Here is an 18,569-nt window from a genome sequence, read left to right on the forward strand (position 1 = left end):
TCTAAACGCGAGCCTTTGGCTTTTGTGACGTGCACTAAGGCTGCCTAACAGTTACAATAGTGAGACAAAGCTATAGTGTGGATGGTGGAGTTGTGGCAGCGGTCTTCCTGCCCTTGATCAGCACTGGGGCTCTGGAATCAGATGCTAGCACTTGAAGCCCTTGTGCGCCGCTCAGATAGGCACAGTGACCGGTCTCTTGCTGTTTCTATTTCGCTTGTCACCCCAGAGTGGTGTGTGAGAGTGCAGTGAGGTAATACAGTTTACACATTGACAGGTATTAACCACTGAACCCTTAGGTGGGATTTGTAGGACTGTAAATACCAGCCCTTTCCCGCACCATGGACGTCCTTGGGTTTTAAATGAAGATAAGAAGTTACAGGCTGTCATGGAACTCTCTAGAGTTAGAGTGCGTGGATGGTAGGGAGTGTGTGTCAGTAGAGATCTTGTAGGCAAGGGTTGGAAAGCTGCTTAGACACTGCTTGATTTTATTCAGAATGAAAGAAAACCACCTAACGGGGCTCATTTGCTTATGGCTACTTCTAATAAGAAGTCCACTGATAAAGATAGTATGCCCTAGATAGCCTGAGATATTTGTAACCCCACCCTCTGCAAAACAAGAGTGCTCACCCCTCTTATAAACTCTACCAGCCTTATTGGCCTCTGGAAGGCTGTTGGGAATATTTCGATGCCCTGGGTCCCTGTTGAACTTAATTTGAGAAGTGATAGGCCATGGGTTTCAAAAGAAAGATACACATCTGAAGCACCTAGGCCATTTAAAGATTGTCACAGCAACTAATTTAACTCAGTTGGGGACAGAATGTGGAACAGACTACATAATTTAGTAAAAGGCTCCAAGCTCTCCAGTTGCTGGCACAAAGACTTTGTAGTAAGCTGCTTCAGACTGGGCTAGTGATGGCCCTGCAGACCACTGAGGTTCCAGTTTGGAATGCAATACAGTTTCTACTCTGCTTGCTAGGAGTGCTTAGTGGCCTAAAGGTATGCCCCCAGACTGGTTAAACTGTCTTTGTGTGTCTGACACACTCGTGGGTTAAACTGTCTTTGTGTGTCTGACACACTCGTGGAGATGCCTCTCTTTTATGGCAGTGATGAGGTAAAGTGTATGGAAAGTAGGCCATACACCTCCTTTCCTTAGGAATCAGTGGGCAGGAAGGGACTGGGAAAGTTTTAAGGCAGTTGATTTTAAAGAAGGGGCAGCTGTGGACTGAGGAACAGTAATTTATGCAGAAAAACATTTTCTACGATTACATAATAATCATGTAAAAGTTCTGGGATCCTCTTTGTGTGTGTGTGTGTGTGTGTTCACCCATGTTGCATGTGGATGCCAGAGATTGGCTTGTAATGGTCTTCTTCATTTCTCCACTTCCTCTTTTGAGATAGTCTGTCATTCATCCTAGAGCTCAACGGGTGAGCCCTCAAGGTCTGCCTGCCTCTACCCAAGTATTGCGGTTACAGATGTGTTCCCCTGCCCAGCTCCTACGCGGGTGCCCGGGATAGAAAGGTGGATCCTAAGCCTTGTGCATCAAGAACTTAACCTGCTGACCCCACTTCCACTACCGAGTGGTACTATACTTAACCTGTCCTGAAGTGATTCCAATGTTAGGAGTTTATCTTTAGAGACAGGGTCTGCTTTGCATCCCAGACTTCCTGACTTCAAACTTAATGCTTCTGTTGTAGCTTCCTGAGTGCTGGGATTATAGATAGGTATGTGTCTCCACACCCAGCCATTCCTATGTTAAATTTTAAAAAAGCACAAAAACTTACTCCAGTCAGATTGAAGCTGTCATCCTTTGAATAGTTCAGTCAAACTCCTTTCAGACATCTTGTGGAGAATATTATTTATACCCATATTTAGAGTGAATTGCTTGTGTGGAAAACTAGGTTAATACTGAGTGACTATTTTTTGTTCTCTGAAACATATAGGCATTTCAGTCGAACAATGGAAGAGCTTGTTCACGATCTTGTCTCTGCACTGGAAGAGAGCTCTGAGCAAGCCCGAGGTGGTTTTGCTGAAACAGGAGATCATTCTCGAAATCTGTCTTGCCCCCTGAAGCGCCAGGCCAGGAAGAGGAGAGGGAGGAAGCGGAGATCCTACAATGTTCACCACCCCTGGGAGACTGGCCACTGCTTAAGCGAAGGCTCGGATTCTAGTTTAGAGGAACCAAGTAAGGACTACAGAGAGAAGCACAGCAACAACAAAAAGGACCGCAGTGACTCCGATGACCAGATGTTAGTGGCGAAGCGGAGGCCGTCCTCCACCTTAAACAACAGTGTCCGAGGTAAGCGACTTCTGTGGCATGAGTCTGACTTCGCAGTGGACAACCTTGGAAACAGAACTCTCCGCCGGAGGAGGAAGGTGAAGCGCATGGCGGTGGATCTCCCGCAGGACATCTCCACCAAAAGGACGATGACCCAGCCGCCTGATGGCTGTAGAGACCAGGACATGGACAGCGATCGAGCCAGCCAGTATCCCGAGTTTATCCGCAGTAAAGTCAAAAAGCGGAGGCTGAAGGTGATCCGACCGAAAGCCCCGGAGGAAGGAGCGGTGTTGGAAAGTGAAGAAGCAAGCCAGGCGGACAAGGACAAGATGGAGTATGCGGAACCGAAAGCCTCAGATGAGCTCAGGAGTGAAAGGTGACTTTTCTCCTCAGCCCTGTGTGGCTGTCTGCGGGCCTGGGGCGCCACGTGTCTTATATGTTAATTAGTGTTGTTTAGATAATCGCAAGTCACCGCAGTGACAGTGATATTACTTTGTGCCTAGGTTTGTATTTCTTCATACTTTATAGCATTTTCACAGGAAGCAGAGTCGCTCGTTTCACTTAGGTAGTGTTTGCTGTGTTATAATTGTCTTGATTTCCAGCTACAAAGTGAGAAAGTGACGTTTTTGTGGCAAAGGGAATGCTTCTGAATCGCAGTGCTTTAGGGTGTCTCACTGTGTCATTAGGGAGCTGTGGCCTTCGGAGCGTTTTAGGGCGCATACTCATTATTCTGTTTCCTGATATTCAGAGTTCATACCCTGTGATGCATGGGGCTTGGTGCGTTGATCTATAGCTTGCTAGGGGATTCTGTTCACTTAGGAAATATAAAGGCCTGATTTATGCTGTGGAAGCAGCTGATTTTGGCCCTTTAAAAAATGGAAATTGTAGCATTCCTTTCTGTCTGTCTCGGGAGCAGGCTGCCTTTAATGTAATTGCTGCATGCTCTTTGCATGTCCGACGGAGCGAGCCTTCGCCATTTATCCACCCGGACTGTTTATAAGAGCGAGTGGCCAGTGCTCATGTGGTCAACACACGTCCTTATGTTTCTTAGAGCCAGAGCCTGAAGACAGTGCATGGTTCTGGGAAAAGGATCTGAGTTCTAAGTTTAATTTAATTAAACTTGGCCTCATTTTGACCTTGGTGATTGCAGACTTTGGATATTTGTGTGTTTGTGAGACTGTGGTTATGATAACCCAGAATGTTAGTTTGATTAGACACTTTACTGTTTACATGGGTTTCCCTTAAGAAAGTAAAACAGTAACTTTGTTTCTTTCTAGAAAGTTGTTTGTGCACAGGGACAGGGTTGGCTGTATTCTAGTTCTGAGTCCTTGTGACTGAGACCCTGGGAGCCTAAGGCAGCCAATGCTTTTGCTCACTGCTGGGGGCGTGGCAGTGTGGGCAGTGGGAAGGAGAGATGGGAGTTCTGGGTCATTCCCAGGTCGCCCACTTTGCTGGCTGGTTTGGAAAGCCCTTCCCTCTTGTTTCTCTGCCTCTTTATTGACCTGCTTCTTCCTCTTTTCACCCTGGAACCATAGTGAGGCAGAATCCTTTCTCGTTTATTTCTCCTCTTTTTTTTCAACAAAAATCACTGTCCGGGATATTAAGTTTCCCAGTTGCTCACATCCCAGCATATAGTTTAAATACGATATTTTAATTTAAACTATATTTCCTCTGAATTTTAAACCTTTCTTGATACAAGTTTTCTGTTGCCATTTAAAGGTTTCGTGCAATTTCTTCTGTAGAAAGATTGCTACCTGGTTAAAGTGTTTTCTCTTCTTACAGTTTTCCATTTTAAGAAGGCTTATATTTTCTTGAATTTGATTTATAGTTAGGAAAATTGTTTGAGTGTGTGCGCACGCGCACATGTATGCGTATGGCAAACATTTGATTAGCTACCACACTGTGCATGACTCTAAGACTGAAAACACAGGCCCTCTCTCCAGCGTCCTCCTAGGCTGTATTAGGCACCCCAGCTCATCCTGAGAACGTTCGTGTGAGCGAAGGCTTCTCACAGCAGCTGTCTTTGAAAGCAAGAGCTACGACTTGTTCAGACAAGGGAGGGCTGGAGAGTCAGCAAGGAAATGACATGACTGTCAGATCCGTGTAGGATGAGGTGTCTGCAGCTATGCTTCAGGGACGTAAAGAGGCTCTGAGGCTACAGCAGCGGGGCTTCTTTAGTGCCCGTGTGCTGTGGGTTCAGATCTCATCACAGGAAATGGGAAGTTTAGGCAGTGAAGAAACTGTGCACAACACAATCTTGGCAGCAGTGTTCTGTTGACCTTTGACTGACCTCAGTCCAGACAGTGGAGGGTAGAGTCTCTCTGTGCTTGCAGGTGTCTAGGCTGTATTTGGAGCACTCTCAGATGATGCCTGAGTTTTATTCATAGAAAAAGAAATGGACCAGTGGAAAGGGATTAATATTAATGTGTGTATGTTTCTCATGGAATATATTCTCACCTGAGCAATAGTTACAAAAATCATTTCCAAAGAGGAGAAGAGATGCTGTGTCCTTACAGGTAAATTGTCATGTGCTCTGGCTGTTGGAAAGGAAATGCCCTTCTGGTTAAGGTCTTCTCCCGTGAGCATAGCGACAGGGAAGTGTGTGTAGCACTGGCAAGGTATCGGGAACACAATAGAATTACTTTTCGAGTCCATAAAAACACCTCAGTAGAGAGCAAGGATCACTGCAGACTGGCCTTGTGGAAGCTGAATTGCACACATGTTGGGCCATCGTGTTGTGGACAGAGGGGAGCATGAACAAGAGCGCCTGCCAGGCATGAGGATAGGAAGACTAGAAGGAAGCCAGCCCATGAAAAGCCTGCCAGTCGCATTCTGCAAGTATAAATTAAGAAGTTTTATTTCTTACATCGAAAGCTGTCTTAAGTGGTAAATGTATAGATGAATGTTTTATGAGCTTTTAAAAAGTAATTTTAAGTTTACAAAGGCATTACAAAGGCAGTTTGCAGAGTTCCTGCCTTTAACATTCTTGTCCTCCGAGTCCATTCCCTTTCCATGGTGATATTCTGTTACTATGAGACCTCCATCTCAGTTCATGAATACAGTGCATTTATTAGAATTACTGTTGGTCTTCTCTCTCTGGGTATTCTGCTTAACCTGTGTCAACCAGTTAGTTATACTGTGAAAAGGTGAACCTGGTTGACTGTAGAGTAGATTAGAGTGGTAGATGTGAACCCAAAAGACGATGACAGCAGAAACGTCGTGAATTGGCTCACCGTTTGCAGGCCATAAAACACTTGTTCTCTGAGGCCAGGCTTAACCGGGTGTACTTAGTAAGCATTGGTCTAATTGGAAAATGTGCCTACCCAATCTGATTATGGCGTGCCACACTAGACTTCCAGGGGCACTGGATATACAGTCTGTCTCTAGGGACTCTGAGGGACTCTGAACTGTAAGGACATTTTATCTGGGGGTTTCAGAAGAGGTATACATAGAGGGAGGTCAGACTTCCATGGCCCTCTCCTGCACAGGAGGGCGGTCCAACTCCTGAGGTGTTTATCACTGTCATGCAAGGACATCTGTGCTTGTAGATGGATGGCATGGCTTTAATACCTAAGAAATACTGATGTATAGGAAACTTCGAGAGTCAATTAGAAGAAAGTTTAAAAAATGAGTCTCTAGACAAGTTCTTATACCTTTCATAAGTTTATTTTTGAAAAGCACATATAAACTCATAGTTTGTATGCAAAATCTATGTGGATTTAGGTCTTAGTAGTGACTTTCATCTTAAATATTTTATAATATGTTAAACAGGCTAATGGGCCTGATTTTAATAAGCTAGGCTACATTGTTTTACGTTTTTTTATTTTGGGCTGAGAGTCAAGGCACTTGGTCCAGGTCAGCTCTGCATTCGGTTTTCAGAACTCACGTGGAGGAAGGGGTGAACCGATTCCTTATAAGCTGTCGCCACGGACAAAATCTTCAGACTGTGCTATGTGCACATGCGTGCACACTCACACAAATAACTACTTTTTAAACATTATTGGTTTTTGTTTTATGTACATTGGTATTTTGGCTACATGTATGTCTGTGTGAGAGTGTTGGATCTCCTGGAACAGGAGTTAACAGATAGTTATGAATTGCCATGTGGTTGCTGGGAATTGAACTGAGGACCTCTGGAAGAACAGCCAGTTCTCTTAACCATTGAGCCATTTCTCCAGCCCCCAAATAAATACTTTCTAAAATGACTGATTTAATTTAAAAGGCCAGCAGTGACAATTTCTTGATCAGTTAAAATCAAGAGATAAAAGTAAGCAAGGACAGAGAGCTTTCAGATTTAACAGTTTTCTAAGAGGCCAAGCTGTTCATGATTTGTTCTTATTTTTGTTATATTTTCATTTAACTAGCCTATCATATATATAAATATTGGTTCCATTAGAACCATCGTAATGGTGTGTTCATTTTGGAGTATATGTTATTCATTTAAATTTCCATATTAAATTTGAACCTGTGTCTTGTTCTCTAGTTTATACAGAAAAATGAGAACCTTGGTTAATATTGGCTGAATCTCACTTTGTAGCTTGGCTTTGTGCTATGGCACTGTCACCAGCATGGACTCTTTTTCTCCTTGGGAAGCAATGGTGCTGATGTGAAATTGTCAGAACAGCTTTTCTAGACTATCTACAAATGTAGTTATGGAAGTCATTTCCCATAGGCCATGTTTCTGTACTGAGGAAAGTTTCAGCTTGCTTCTTAGCGACCTTCCTGTCTTATGGAGCTGAGGCTCGAGCTGAATCGCACAGCACAGCAGAAGGGAACTGTGAGCCTTCCATGAGAGCAGGGAATAGAATGTGTCCCCATGTCAGCACTCAGCAGTCACATCTGCTTACTGTCCAACTCGCCGCTAGACTCCTGGGCTTTTATGCCCCCTAATAATGTGTTCTGTGGTTAATGGAACTGAGACAGTTGAAATTTGATTTGAAAAAAAAAGAAAAAAAATCTTATTTTCTTTCAGATCTTTGTCAGGCTCAGGTCCATCTCTGGGTTGCCGTGTCTCTTTAAAGCTTGAGGGCTGAGGGATCAATTGTTGTTTTGATCTGCTTCATTTGTCTTCTTTTCCTGGTCGTAGTGACTCCAGCAGCCTCAGCAGCACTGACGCCGGCCTGTTCACCAACGATGAGGGAAGACAAGGTACCGAGATACTTACCGTTCCCCTTTAGAAAAGTCCATTTGTGGTAGAAGCTGCGAACAGCAGCCCCTTGGCATCACAGATGCTACTCAGACTGCTGTTTAGTGTGGTAGCGAGTCTCTGAACTCCACAGAAGACGTCCTGGAATGACACGACACTGAGTCCCATCCTCCTCCTTATTCCAAATGCTTGTAAAACTAAGCATTCTAGTGGATTTGTAATGGCTTGTCATTTTATTCAGTTGTCACACACTCTCCAACTCATATGTAGTTAATGGCGTTTATGGAATTCACTATTATAAACTAATGAACACACTATCTATCTTTGAGGTCTTTTCGATCCTGCAGTAATCCAGAATCTTTTTAGACCTCAGCATCGCAGTACTTTGAGTGAAACCACCTAGGCTGGTTTCACCTACTCAGAGCAGCCAGCTTCTCTCATTCACAGTACAGACCATAAAGTTGAGCCAATGTGGACTGAGCACAGAGGGGTCTTTTTTCTTATAAATGCAGTATTAAGTCTAGGAATGGTAGCCTATGTCCTTAATCCTTGCACTTAGAGGCAGAAGCAGGCAGATAATATCTGTGAGTTCTACACCAGCAAGGGCTACTTAGTGAGACCCTGTCTTTAAGAAAAAACAAAACAAATCACTCAAGCAACACAGAGAAGGCATTAGCAGAAACTAGGATCTACAGAAAGAAACAGAGTATTTATTGCCTTAGATGAAACCATTCAGTGACTTATGGGAAGAGAAAAGCAGGGTAATGGTGCCCATGTTGTCTCGCAGACCTCCTTGGTGAGGAACGCACATCGATGGCCGCTCTTTCCACATCTGTGCGCTTTCTCAGGAGCATGTCAGGAGAGCTACCGGGGTAATAGACTCAAATTTTGTTAAAATACAGACCTTACCTGGCTTACAGATGCTGATATGATCAAACAAAACGCTAAACTTTAGTAAAAAGGAACTTCTTGGCCAGCCTGGTACTCTTTAGAAGCGCTGGCTTTCAGAAGAATTAACCCAGTAATTGTGAGTTCGCTGCATCTCATGTTGCTGGGGGATTTTCTATCAATTCATTTACCTTGTTCTCATTTCATTTCATTCATTAAGAACTGTGTGAGTTCCAGTTTTTATTTATTTATTTTGAATGGGAGAACTAATCCAGCGGAAGTGGCTTTCTCCATGTTACAGGAGGTAGAGTTTTACCTCACCCATCCCGTCCTTGCCCGTGCTCTTAATGACTGTTGATTTACTTTTCACAGTATGGTTGCACATCATATAAAAGTGAGGTCAAATAACTTCATTTTTCTAGAGTAGTTTTTGTTTTTCTTTTTGGGACAGGTTCTGTGTGTATGTAACTTGCCTTCTTCAGCTGTGCCTTCCAAGTAAAGTAGTGGGATTAGGCTTGTGTCCATACCTGGTTATGTTGTGTTAATGACAATTCAGGTACAAGAAAATCGAGTGAGTCCCTGCTTGCATTGAATAGACCTGTTCTGTGACATTTTAATTTACCTCTTCTATGAAATGTTAATATTTAAGTTTTATAAATTTTAATTTTTTAACAAAATATTTTTGTTCTCTAATTTAAAGTCTTGTGATTCTCACTTTACAGTTGCTTTTAACTGTTTATTTGAACTAAATCTGTTTCTCGTGTATCATCCTCAGCTAAACTTTAGACTTCTTTGCACTGCTTCTGTTTCATGATTGCAGTTTTCATCTTAATAGTAAGAGATTTCAAAGTCAGGAGTCCTTCAAAGGGAAAGTTCATGTGTGGAAACTCTCTTCCAAACAAACCATAGCACTCGTGGCTCCTTGGGATCTCAGGCACAGATAGTGACACACTTCCAAATATTACTTTTTTCTTATTTTTTAAGCTGTCTACATTCTATATTTAATCATTTTTATATGTTTGTCTCTTTATAGCTCTTAATAATTCCTTAAGAGAAAGGTAAAATGTTGCTGCTCCCTGAGGTTAAGTGGATTTGATGGTCATTTTAACAGCCTGCTAGGTTCTCTCGTCACATCAGTGACTGATTGTCGTCCCTGGAATACCTATTGCCATGACAAGCCTGACTCTTGGGTGGGTTTTGTCTTTGCTCAGGTGACGACGAGCAGAGCGACTGGTTCTATGAGAAGGAGTCTGGAGGAGCCTGCGGGATTGCTGGAGTCGTGCCCTGGTGGGAAAAGGAAGACCCTGCAGAGCTGGACACCAACCTCCCCGACCCCGTGTTTGAGAGCATCTTAAGTGGCTCCTTCCCTCTCATGTCGCATCCTGGCAGAAGAGGTCAGTAGCTCTCCCTGGGTGCTGGTCCCGTTAGCCTGTGGCTCCTCCTGGATAGACTGACTGAAAGGCTAGAGCAAAGTGAAACAGTAGAAACACAGAATGCTGTAGAGAAGCTCGCTGGATCCTAGTCCGAGTACTGCAGTCCCCCATTTTGACATCAGTGCAGTCCCCCATTTTGACATCAGTGAAAATGCTGGCTCTCTTACCGCGTCCTGGTAAGAGTTCTAGTGTGTGAATGCAAGCTAGTCAAAGCTAAGAGCCCTGCTGGGAGTTACCTCAGTTCATTTTCCCCCATAGTTTTCTTGGTGTTCACAACTATCAGCAAATTAGGTTTAATTCTCTGTTGACAGGGTCTTCTGTGCCTTAGTGGTCACTGTGTCTTCTAAGTCGACTGTTTGATTTCCCAGGTTTCCAAGCTAGACTCAGTTGCCTTCATGGAGTGCCTTCAAAGAATACTAAGAAATCTGCAGGGGCTCCACCTTCAATGGTAGGCATGCTTTTTTATTGAATTTCATGATTGGAAATATTTCCATTTCTCTGGAATAAAAAGTCACATCCTCATTTTTCACTTATATTCTAATGTTATACTTAAAAATAATCCATTTTTTTGTAGGCTACAAACTGGACCAGTGTGATTCCCCTATAAGTCAAATCTTCTAATGCTAATAAATTAATTTGTTTGAATACCTGGGGAATGGCATTGGAGGGAACCTGGCTCCTGTCCTCTTCCCTGGAGGGATGCACTGACTCGCCGACCTCTGATGCAGACCTGGGGCTGTTTTTGCTGCAGGATTGGTGTTCTTTTAGCCAGAAGTGAATCTTTTAGCCAGGGTATATTTTTATGTATTTTTCTTTTATGCTTTTAAACATTGGATCTTTTTATGTATCGCTTGCTTTGCCAGGTGATAACTAAAGATAGAAAATTGAAAACTACACTTAACCCAAGTATTCCTTAATATTTCTATGACTGGTTAAGATTCAGTCTTGGTATCTGACTGTTGTAAATAAGAAATGATGCTTGCCGTTCATGGTTCATTGTAACAGGCGTCTCCTGTACCAGCGTGATTTAAAACAGTCGTGCTTTAGTCAGGGCACTTTCATAAGGTGCTGTGAATAATCGGGAGGTTGATAATCTCTGCTGAAGTCTGTTTTATTCAGCTTTCTTCATCCTTGGATCATTGTTCTGTATTAGTCCTGTTGCTGTAGTTTTTACTGCACTGCAAAAGCCCTCCTGCCTCTCACGCAGCACAGTGGACAAACTGGTCAGCATCAGGGCATCACCCGCTCTTACATTTCCACTGGTTGTGTCAGCCTTGAACTAGTCCAGCTGCCTCGCTGGCTCCGAGCTGACGAGATGACCGAGCCGGGTGTTTCAACAGTGCTGCAGGACCCAGTGTCCCCATCGTGTCGAAAGTGAGAGTCACCCTTAGGATGGCAGCCCGTGTGTGACATCGAGTTTTAGAAATACTTGCATAAGCTCATTTTCACCAGTCAGCAGGGAAATCAAACGTTTTCACTGGTGATAATCCTTACATTTTAGTAGTTCAAGCCATTTGAGTTTTTAAGATGGTTATTTTAAAATGATTACTATTTTTCTAAAATTCCCATAACTGATGGTCTTTGTGATTGGATGTTTTCATGCTGTATAATTTGATTGTCAGGTCAGCATTTAATGGCTACATTAAATATGATTGGGAAGGAAACGTAAAGTTGACATTGCTTTTACCTCAGATTATATGTTCTGAAAGAACAATCAAGTAGAAATCAAGTAGAAATCAAGTAAAAATCAAGTAGAAATGGCTGACCATGTCTTTGGAGAGCCTAAAGGGACACGGTGGAGTGGAGCCTCCTGACCTCCCCATGTTTAAAGGTGCAGAGGTGCTTAGTGATCACAGTAGGGATTTTTATAGTGTATCTCAGAGCAACGGTTCGTGTATTTTCTGAATTAGAGTGCTTTTGTTTTGTCTGGTCACCGTCCCTTAGATCTGAATAAGTCACTGTAACAGCCCAGCCTGCGAACTTAGCCTCACCAATCATGAATCTAGATGAGTGCTATCTAATTCTTGGCTTAGTTTTACCTATTTTATTTTTGGTCCACTGCTTGCTTGAGCATAGCTGGGATTTGTAGCCCATTTTCTCGGCTTATTGCAGCCTCACTGTGGTATTTTATAGAAGCTATTACACTGATAGGCTAGCTTCATGGTGTTGATGATACATGGCTTCACCATACCAAAAGCTGCCTTCCCTGTCTATATTGTAAAGAGGTGATTAGGTCTCCCTTCATGAAGATACTCTCCGCGCGGTTTACATGGAATGAGTGCGTTAGGTCATGGCGTGGTTTCCTGGTCAGATTTTTACTGCAAACAGGACTCCTGAAGTCCTTCTTTCTCACAACCCTGAATGGTCCTTGTTTAGATTTTTTACATACTGTAATTTTTTAACGAGGATGGCAGCAAAGAGTGGGAAGCCATGGTGGAGGAAATGACAGAGGAAGCTAATTGAGATGTGGCTGTTCTCAGGTGACTGACCCTACTCCACACAGGCTTGTACAACACTGAAGTCTTGGTACCTACGTAGGGAGCAGGAAACCATTGTGCCTTGAGCACAGTCAGTCTTAGGTGCTTGGAGGTCTGGGGTCCCCATCGTCTTATCAGCCGCTGCTCATGCTGTTATGTGTGTATTATGTTAAAGGTATTGACTATGTATTGTTGATTGGTGAATGTGGAGCTTATGGACGATAATACCAGACAGGCTCAAGAAAGACGCTCTAACAAGTATTTTGTCCATAAGGCTCAACAGTGCTTAGTAACAATGGTGGACTCCACCAGATAAAGCACAGAAGTGTCAGTCACCGAGGACAGTAAGGAGGCAGTGCGTGTTCTGTCACTTTGTGAGGCAGCTCGGTTTCCACTGCTGTGCACGTATCCAAGAAGATCTGCAGAAGCATGGCCTTTCAGCCTGCAAATAAATTTTAGCTGGTAGATAAGTTTTCATGTTCAGAATCTGCAAGGAGGAACAAAAATTGAGTATAGTTTTTATAGAAAACAGTGGAATTGTAGAACAGTGGTTCTCAACCCGTGGGTCATAATATCCACAGAGGTTAGATATCAACTATCCTGACTATCAGATAATTACACTGTGATTCACAGCAATAGCAGAAGTAGCAACAAAATAATTTTTATGGTTGGGGTCACACAACATGAAGAACTGTATTACAGGGTTACAGTCGTAGGAGACTGAGAGCCACTGTTGTGGGGCGGTAACAGGTGGGGAACTCATGTACTCGGGAATTCTCCCTGGCTTAGTATTACGTGAATACACACCGTAGCCTCAGTGTCTTTTTACTTTATCGAGGTGTTGCCAGCCTTCCATGGGGTGCAGTACACTGCAGTAGGCTCAGGCCATCTCTGGCACGCAGTGGATGAGCGAGAATTGCTGTCATTGCTGATAATGAGCACAGCTGGTACCGCAGCTTCCAGTGTCATGAATCCAAGTGCAGATCTCACCTCAACTCTTCCATTCATATTTTATAATAATGTGCATTACCTCAGCAGAGTGCTTTATTTGTAGACCTTTGGGTTACTTTCATATCTTCTGTCTTTAATATAGTCTGAGGAATCATTCTGACTAACAAGTCCATAAGTCTCAAAACTGAACGGCAAGCCGCAAAGCCTGTCCCTTCACGCTCCTCCGTCCCCAGGTCCCCGGTCGTCTCAGTCTTTCACACTGCTCAAGAGGTTTGAATCCAGATTCAGTCCTTAAATTGTGCCCATGTATATGTGAGGCTCTATGTCCTGAGAATTTACTGTTGGGAAGAACCACTTGGCTGGACATGGTAGTGTGTACTAGTAATACCAGCACTTGGGAGAAAGAGACCGGAGACGCGGGAATTTTAAGAGCATCCTTGGTAACAGCGAACTTGAGGTCAGCCTGTACTGTATGAGACCCTGTCTCAAAAAATACAAAAAGAAGTCACTGATGTTTTCTGGTTAGAAACTCCAGTTTATTGGAGCCCTGCTAGCCAGCCTTTTACTACGAAAGTTTAAGGGAATTGTCACTTCTATGGAATGTGCTAGGGTAGTAGTATGTTGGTTAAGGTTTTACTGCTGTGAAGAGGCTACTCTTTAAAAGGACAGCATTTGACTGGGGCTGGCTTACTGGTTCAGAGGTTCAGTCCATTATGATCAAGGTGGAAACATGGCAGTGCCCAGGCAGGCATGGGGCTGGAGGAGCTGAGTTCTACATCATCATCCAAAGGCAAACAGGAAAACACCGGCTTCTAGGCAGCTAGTATGAGTGTCTTAAGACCCATGCCCACAGTGACACACCTACTCCAACAAGGCCATCCCTTCTAATAGTGCCACTCCTTGGACCAAGCTTATGCAAACCACCACAGGTAGTCATCCGGAAGCTGTGCCTGCAACCTTGACATTTCTAGACTTTAATCGTTGAGTACTGTTCCGCATGGTAACACGGCAGGCTGCTGGCCTCTATCGCGGAGACCTCCCTTGTGGCGTGATTCAGTGACCTTACCAAAGGGTAGCTGTCCATTCACCCACAATACGCTACTCTTTGGTTTTTTGTTTTGTTTTTGTTGGATTTTTAACTGTGGCCCTGGCTGCGTGGAGCTCACTGTGTAGTCCAGACTGCCTTTGAACCCACAGAAATCTGCCTGCCTCTTCCCAGTGCGGGAGTTAAAGGTGTGCACCACCATGCCTGTCAGCATATCCCACTCCTAAGAATCCCAGTTAGTTCATGGTTTTCGAGGCTGAGAGATTCTTAAGTAAGTTCTCTTTTTATTTTGTTTTAAACTAATGATTCATCAACAGGTTTAATATCCACTGATGTTATTCAAATTATAATGACTGCTGAAAGATTGGGAGGGAAAGACCCGTCTTAAATCACAGCGTCTGAAAACCAGTGTTGTGTAAGACAGTGTGGTAAAATAAAGGGCTTTGTTTAAAATGTTTGCAGTGGCCTGAAGAGCAGTTTTGTGTGATTATAAGACCATGGAAGATGTTTGCTTTTTGGTTTTTGGTTTTTTTTTTTTTAAATGAATGTGCTGGAGTTGATTTCTTATGTCTGAGTTTTCAGGTATGTAATCAAAGCCTGAATGTTAACCCTTTCTATAAACTCTCCTGCCACTGTTCACACATACCTTGTGTCATTCAGGACGAAGGACCTTTAGGGCAGGCAGTTCCTGCTGTGACCGACCAGGAACAATGTTGTAGGTGCTTCCTATGTGGAGTTCTGCTGACAGGCTTACTGTGTGTGCCCTGCTCAGTGTGTGTGATGTAGTTCATGAGATTCTATCGTAGGACTATGTAGGTTCCTCTGTAGCCTTTCACTGAGAGGGCTCATTTAAAATGGAGTTGGTTTGAATAAAGGATTTAACCTATTTTTTTTAGACTAGCCAAAGAGAAAAGAGTTTATGACAGAAAATAAATCTAAAATAATGTAGAATAACACACAGCCAGTATCTGCAACATATTTTGATTATAAGGTGAGTATTATTTAAGCCTTTTTAGTGGAAATTTTAGCAGCTGAATTCTCTATTATTATCTTTTGTGGAGATCTATATTGCTAGAGCACTTTTGGAGACTGAGAATGTGTTTAGACAGTTACAGTTGGACAATGCATGTTGTATATCAATTCGATGTTCTTTTCATATCAGCTTGAGATTTAGATTTCACGCTATTTTAATCTTAGAATTTTTGAGATAAAATTGGTTTTGTATTATAGAAAAATACAAATTAATGTTAATATTTCTCATAAGAATTCTAGCATTATCTGTTTGCTTTAAATTTTTTACTTTCACATTACTTTATAATTTATACTGTGAAATTTTAATGACCATACTTGATAATTGAAAATGTAGGGGTTGGGGATTTAGCTCAGTGGTAGAGCGCTTGCTAGGCGCTAGGTTCGGTCCCCAGCTCCGAAAAAAAGAAAAAAGAAAAAGAAAAAAGAAAAAAGAGAAAATGTAAATCCCATAACATCTCACTTAAATAGGATCAGTATTAATACAGCTATTCCCGGATTGTATTTTAAGGTGGATTTGTATAGTTATTTAACAGCGCACTGTAGCTTACCCATTTACTCACTCGGTTACACTGGGATGTAATGTATTTTAAGGTGGATTTGTATAGTTATTTAACAGCGCACTGTAGCTTACCCGTTTACTCACTCGGTTACACTGGGATGTAATGTATTTTAAGGTGGATTTGTATAGTTATCTGTAGCTTACCCCTTTACTCACTCGGTTACACTGGGATGCTCATATTCACCATGTGCTCCAAGCTCCTTAAGGAACATTTGCAAACAATCAACCATGAATCTTAATGGGACGAAATGTGACCACTTGCATTTTTCAGTAGATTAAGTACTTGTGCTTGCCTCTCTCCTGACTTAGTGTAGATGTGGCTTCATATGTTTGATTTTGGGTTTATGATCATCAATATGATATGCCACATGAAGCACATATAACAGTGCTCAGTGTGTGCTGGATTTTTCTGTGTACTGTTCGTATGTTTAAGTTAATACTGTTAACATTCCGATAAAGTCACATCTTAAACTGTTTTTCCTTTGGTAAACCCAAATTAATATGATTTGGACATTTCTTCATATTGCCGTTGTATTGCTAATAAATATAAATTCTCTTCCTAAAGTAGTCCTCATTTCTGTTTAACATATTCAGCTGTGAGTTGTTGCGATATCAGTCTTCACTGTGCTGACCTCAGCCACAATCAAGAAGTACAGTAATAATCACGTGGCCTCGAGTGGGTTAATAATTGGCTCCTGGTTTTTCTTACCAGTCTCTAATGTCGTCCAGTCTAGAGCGTTCTGGCCAGCTTCCCTGCTCTTTGTGTTAATTCATCCTCTTCTCCTTCCCTCCAAGGAAGCCTGCTTTCTCTCTTAGTGGCTGCATCCTTTCACCCTTGATGAAATCTGTGCCTTATGCTTCCTCTCTACTGCAGAGGGCCTTGGTAAGATTCTGGGACAGTCTCTTCAGGATGCTGATACCCGAAGGGTGAGTTAGAGCTCACTAACTCATGGAGGACAGGAGGTGGCAGGCGTGAGGGTTAGAGCTCGCAGACTCGCGGAGGACAGGAAGTGGTAGGCGTGAAGGCAGAGGCAAGACCTGGAGTTGCTCAGGCCTGGCCTAGATACCTGCTAGGTAAATGTGGAGGGTTATAGCACAGACAGTTGGGATAAACATAGCAATCTCGTGAGGCCATGTCACCCTGGTCCTGCTGATAGTTGTATAGAAAGTACATTGGATAAGTATAAGCTAAGATTATATCCAAGGTTCCAGTTACATCCTATCCTCCATTAGATGAACCAGAAAGTGGACTGAAGCTTGATTTACCATTTGAATCTTCTATCTCAATATGTGAGTGGCATTCGCTTACTCAAGCAAGCTTGGTCAGTGCTGCCTGCACTAGGCTGAGCAGTGTTAGGACTGGGTGTGCTCTGGCTTTGCATCTTACTGCTGTGAATGACAGTGTGGTCACCTGTAGCTTTTATTTTAATGAGTGAAAGTAATCTTGGATGGGGAGGAGTAAGCAGATAAAGTAGCTGGGGGGATGCGGTGGGGTTCTTGGGACAAAGCAGAGACAATGAGAGGAGGCAGGACAGTTGCGAGACATGAGGGTTCCTGCATGACATTGTAGGCGACAGTGATTTTTCAGCCTTAGCCGTCTAGTGCCACTCCTCGGGGTATTCTTCACTAACCATGAATCTGGGGAAGACGCATGTGCGAGCCTTACACCCGTTCATTCAGCAAGATGGGTTAGGGTCAAGGAACTCTAAGTGGGTAGCTATTTAGAGGGGACTTAGACCGTCCTGTTTAATGTTTAATCATAGTGATTATGCCAAAAGTTAATGTGTAAGCGCTTGTATCCTCTTCTGCCCTGTGACTACCCAGATGCCACACCTTCTACATTTAAAAAACAAGTTGTATAACAGAAATACAAATTCTTCCGTCACTTAGAGAAATGGCTTCAGATTAATATTTGTCAGATATCTATAGACTTGTTTGCTTTTGAAACCTAGCCTTCTGTAGTCCAAGCCGGCTTTGAATTTGCTGTGGAGCAAGGATGGTGTCCACCTTTTTCAAATGCTACATCACAAGCACACATTTCCTTACCCTTCTACCGTTGGGCTGGACTCCCTGATGAATCCTTAAAACATGGGTTTTAAAAAAGTAGGAGGTCTCTATTTCTGTGGATAGGGATTTTTTGTGTGTCCTAGGCTGGCATTAGCTCTCCGGGTAGCACTGGGCTGTGACCTCCAGTTGATCTTTTTCCTCTGAATTCAGAGTGCTATGGTTATAGACATAATCTGCCATGTCTGGCTATGTTTAGGACTTAAAATACATTTTAGATTCTAGCTACCTAAATGTTATATTTCTATGTTGTATACTAAGAAACCTTTGAAATATATTCTAAGTATTCCTTTTTATTTTTAAGAAATTATGTCTGGGCATGGTGGCACACATCTATAATCCTAGTGTTCTGGAAGCAGAAGCAGGTGAATCATGGGAAGTTCCAGGCCAGCCAGCCCTGTCAACAACCTAGAGAGTGCTGGCCAGCTAGGCCTGCTTAGCAAGTCCCTCTCTCATACTTACCCCTGTTTTCACTGTGAAGAGATTCCTTGCTGCTGATTGGTGACCACGTGATTCCACTTCACCAATGGACGTTCCCATTGAAACCTTCCCATTCATACCTTTTCCCGGTTGCCCTGTATGGTTGCTGTGACATTGCTAGAGTCCCCATTACTTCTGTCCCTTTAAACCAAAATCAGGGAGGTAGAAATGCTGCCTACATTTACTTTTTCCAAGGCTTGTTCATCTCTGGTTTTCTG

The 18,569-nt window shown here is 42.9% G+C and overlaps 1 protein-coding gene across 6 annotated transcripts in view; it reads left to right on the forward strand.

The window, feature by feature from the left end:
* Window positions 1-18,569, forward strand: part of Gpatch2 (G-patch domain containing 2) — a 142,731-nt gene that overhangs the window by 7,350 nt on the left and 116,812 nt on the right. For 4 of the 6 annotated variants that reach the window (XM_032915790.1, XM_032915791.1, XM_032915786.1 and 1 more), the window contains exons 2-5: window positions 1,942-2,652; window positions 7,363-7,424; window positions 9,522-9,704; window positions 10,112-10,191. In XM_032915790.1, the coding sequence (XP_032771681.1) occupies window positions 1,942-2,652; window positions 7,363-7,424; window positions 9,522-9,704; window positions 10,112-10,191 (1,036 nt within the window). Of the gene's footprint in view, window positions 1-1,941; window positions 2,653-7,362; window positions 7,425-9,521; window positions 9,705-10,111; window positions 10,192-10,317; window positions 10,520-10,950; window positions 11,443-18,569 lie in introns of those variants that run through there. The other 2 variants (XM_032915792.1, XM_032915789.1) reach the window with 2 other exon arrangements.

Source organism: Rattus rattus, chromosome 10 (assembly GCF_011064425.1).
Source record: "Rattus rattus isolate New Zealand chromosome 10, Rrattus_CSIRO_v1, whole genome shotgun sequence".
In the NCBI taxonomy this organism is placed as follows: Eukaryota; Metazoa; Chordata; class Mammalia; order Rodentia; family Muridae; genus Rattus; species Rattus rattus.